This window comes from Fundulus heteroclitus, chromosome 14 (genome assembly GCF_011125445.2).
Source record: "Fundulus heteroclitus isolate FHET01 chromosome 14, MU-UCD_Fhet_4.1, whole genome shotgun sequence".
NCBI classification, from domain to species: domain Eukaryota; kingdom Metazoa; phylum Chordata; class Actinopteri; order Cyprinodontiformes; family Fundulidae; genus Fundulus; species Fundulus heteroclitus.
The window spans coordinates 27,203,435-27,207,026 of NC_046374.1; the positions used below are offsets into that span (position 1 = coordinate 27,203,435).

The 3,592-nt window shown below is 41.5% G+C and overlaps 1 protein-coding gene across 1 annotated transcript; it reads left to right on the top strand.

Annotated features, from left to right (window-relative positions):
- The first annotated feature begins 6 nt into the window (after positions 1-6).
- On the top strand, positions 7-3,330 carry LOC118565939. Its single transcript, XM_036147037.1, has 4 exons — positions 7-437; positions 1,441-1,620; positions 1,705-1,739; positions 3,121-3,330. The coding sequence occupies exons 1-4, from the start codon at positions 68-70 to the stop codon at positions 3,328-3,330; spliced, it is 795 nt and encodes a 264-aa protein (XP_036002930.1). The 5' UTR covers positions 7-67.
- The last annotated feature ends 262 nt before the right edge of the window (positions 3,331-3,592 follow it).

Below are 3,592 nucleotides of genomic sequence, written 5' to 3' on the forward strand. Positions count from 1 at the left end.
AAACAACCCAAAACTTAGAGATTCTGAGGTTCCAGTTAAGGTTGAAGGTTCAATCAAGGCTGGAGAAATGTTAGAGGCGACCACTGCTGAAGCAGGCATGGACAAGGAAATGGTCACGAAGGCTAAAGTCAATGGTTTGCAAACATCTGCGGATAAATGGCAGAATGAAAATGCCAAATGTTCTCCAGATGGTGAAGTGGTGAAGCTTTTAGAAACGACCAATACCCACCCTTCAGTGCAAGTTATTGCCTCCACGTTGCCACGGACTGAGACGCAACCAACCGTGAAACCCCCCGAATCTCTGGTCAACCAACCGAAAGTGGTGCCAAACCCAAACGGCAGTGACAAGCAGCTGCTGGCACAACCACAGTCTTCTGATAGACCTTTGGACGCAGTGCAGAAAACTGGACTGGAGGAGAAAAAAACTAATCAAAAAGGTACGTTGGAGATATGTTTAATTAACCTGACCTTAGCTAGATGAATTCCGTTCCGCTTAGCTCCGCCTAGCTTCACTCACATCCATCTGGGACATCTTCCATAGAGAGTGATTTCTCCAACCCATTTTATTGTCTAGCCAATCAGGACGCAGGGCTGGAGTTTCATATATGTGACGTAGAGGAGAAGCGACAGTGACGTGAGACTGTTTTGATTCAGACAACAATGGCGGCTCGCATCGAGGAAGCAAGCGTTAACATTGATCCTGCTATTTCTTCCGTGTTGTCCAATTTACCTAATATTGTTTCATTAAAAGAACATCAGAGAACGGCTCTGAAGGCTTTTGTTGGTGGAAACCATGTTTTCACCCTTCTCCCGACCGGATTTGGCAAGTTTTTTTTTTTTTTTTTTTTTCTGCGTCGCTCTCATCAGCGTCACGGGTTAGCTTCGGTGTGAGTGGTTGAAATAGCACGTCGATAAAGATGACAGACAAGTGGCTTATCCAATCATATGCAAGGATTTTTGAAACGCCATTCCTATAGATCTGTTCCAGATGGATGAGTGGAGCTAGGCAGAGCGAAATTCATTTGGCTAGGGTCAGGTTAGTGTTTAATTGTCTTAATTGGAAATGGATTTTTTTTCCCCTTCGTGTATTTGCTTTTCTTCCAGCAGCAGGATTCTGTTAGTTTCTCCTAATCAGCCATGTATGATTTGTCAGAGAGTGCCTTATACGTCTGCCAGATTGTTGGGCTTATAATGGGCATATAATAGGGTTATAGGAACATATAACCTGCTCATCAATAAACTAAGCATGCAAGTCAACAAAATCAGCCCACGAGTCGTAAATGGCCTCCATGCTGCTCTTTGGAGACCCCCCCCCCTCCCCCCCCCGCTCTAAGAGATTTTAGAGAAATCCACAAAATCAGAAATAAATTTAATGTTGATGCATATTGTGATAATACTCTTAATAATATTTAAAGTTTGCTCACCATTTCTCCTCTGAAGATGCCGCTGCGTCTGAGACCGAGAAGAACCGACCGCAGGCGCCTGCCGCCGCCGCCCCAGCGCCGTCGACCGCGGCAGACGGCGGTTCTAACACAGTGAGCTCAGACGTTGAGACCGCTGGGGAAACATCACTGACCGTTGGCGAGAGGATGGCGAGTTACTTGGATCCCAAGAACTTCAGTAAGAATGCTCGTCGTATTTTCAGAAGTGCTGAACGCTGCTATTGATTTTTAATGTTTTCTCTTTACTTTGACCCTCGTCCAGATTGTGTCCCTGCTGAAGAGATCCTGTCTTCTAAAGTAAGAGTTGGTTTTCTTCCTCTTTAGCTTTGGCAACTTGACTAATACTGGTTTGCTAAGTAAAACAGCAGAAACTGGCTTTTAAGGAGGAAACACACCGGACGCATTGCGGAGCGTAAGCACGCCCTACGCTTAGGTTAGCGTTTCATTTTAATCAGTTAATAAATGTGCTCTAGAATAATAAGCATAATATGTGTATTTCGCAACTACTAAATTAGATTGTACACTGCAAAAGCGGAACTATAAATAAGTAAAAATGTTCTTAGAATTAGTGTATTTTTCCTTGATTTGAGCAGGTAAATAAGATGATCTGTCAATAGAATGAGATTTTTGTACTTAAAATAGGAACAATTCATCTCCATTATCTTATTTCAAGTGCAGTATATCTAATTTTCTTACTTTAGGGGTCAAAATACACATTCCATAGGCACATAAGCTTATTTACCTGCTCAAATCTAGGACAAAAACACAAATTTTAAGAACATTTTACTTATTGTTAGATCCGTCTTTGCAGTGTAGTGCTCATTTCAGACGCATAGACGCTCCTGTTTCGCAGGGAATAAACGGGAAAACAACATCCTGTGTAAAAGTTAACTTCATCAACCTTCTATCTACTTTGTTATCTTTCCATGTAGCGAGTCCTCTTTTCAGAGTAGAAACACGCAGCCTGTGGAGCGTACTTTGCAGCGTCTGGTGCAAATTTATGCTTTTAAAAACAGTATGAGTTGCTAGTAAGCAACGCCGCTTACATTACGTGCCCGATGTATTTCCTCTTTAATGGTTGGCTCTGAATTGCAGTAATGAGGCAAATGTCTTCTCTCAAACGCTTGAAATATCCACCAGCAATAACCATGTTAATAAAGTCCAGTAATTTCCTCTTCAACCTTCCAACAATGGGTTTTTATGTACATGTTTATATAAAAAGCTAAAGATGCACAGCTGCAGCTTAATAACTTAAAATATCATCATAAAGGTTAATTCATTTCAGTAATTCAATTTACAAAGTGCATAGAGTCATTACACTGGCTACGTTCACACTTTATGCAAATATGACGCATATCTGACTTTTTAATGGTCGTGTGAAAAGTAAATCCTGAAGCTGTGTCTGGAACAACGGCTGATAATAAACATGGAGTCAGAGTCTGAAGTATCTCAGTCTCTCGTTCACTGAGATGTTTGGTTTAAAGACGAGAAATCTCTGAGAGCAAATCTTTATTTGAGGTGAATGGATGCTTATTATTTAAGCCATATCTGTTTATTATGCTGTAAATTAACAATATTGAGCCCTTTCTTCAGGTTTTAATGTCTCATAATTTAGAACAAATATATTTTATTAATCTCCTACATGTCCCATGGTTTAATAGCTTTCTTTTTCTTCCAGCCTTTTGCTCTTGACTCAACGCTGCTGTTAATAACAAACCTTCCAGCTTGTGAGGCGGGCTGCAGCTACACGGAGGAGGAAGTTGTAAATCTGCTCAGCAAGTTTGAGTTCCAGTATGCGCACGACAACATCTATGTTATTCCTCAGGGTGGCTTGGTAAGCACCGGGTTGTATTTTTGCAACCAGTATTTTTCTACTGATATACTCTGACCAAAACACCAATGATGAATGGATCGACTTGGGACCTAATTTGGTACACATGCAGACGGTAATGCACCTACGAGGCATCCTCTGTCTGACGGTAGCTGGTTCTAGTCGTTCTGTCAGAATCTGTAGCAGCTGCATGCACAGTTACTCCCTGTGTGACGCCTCCAGTTAGACTCTGGTGCAGTTTCTCGTTAATTAAAATCACCAGGGGGAACTAAATCAAGTCTAAATGAGAATATTCCTCCTTGGTGCTTAATGTTTATTT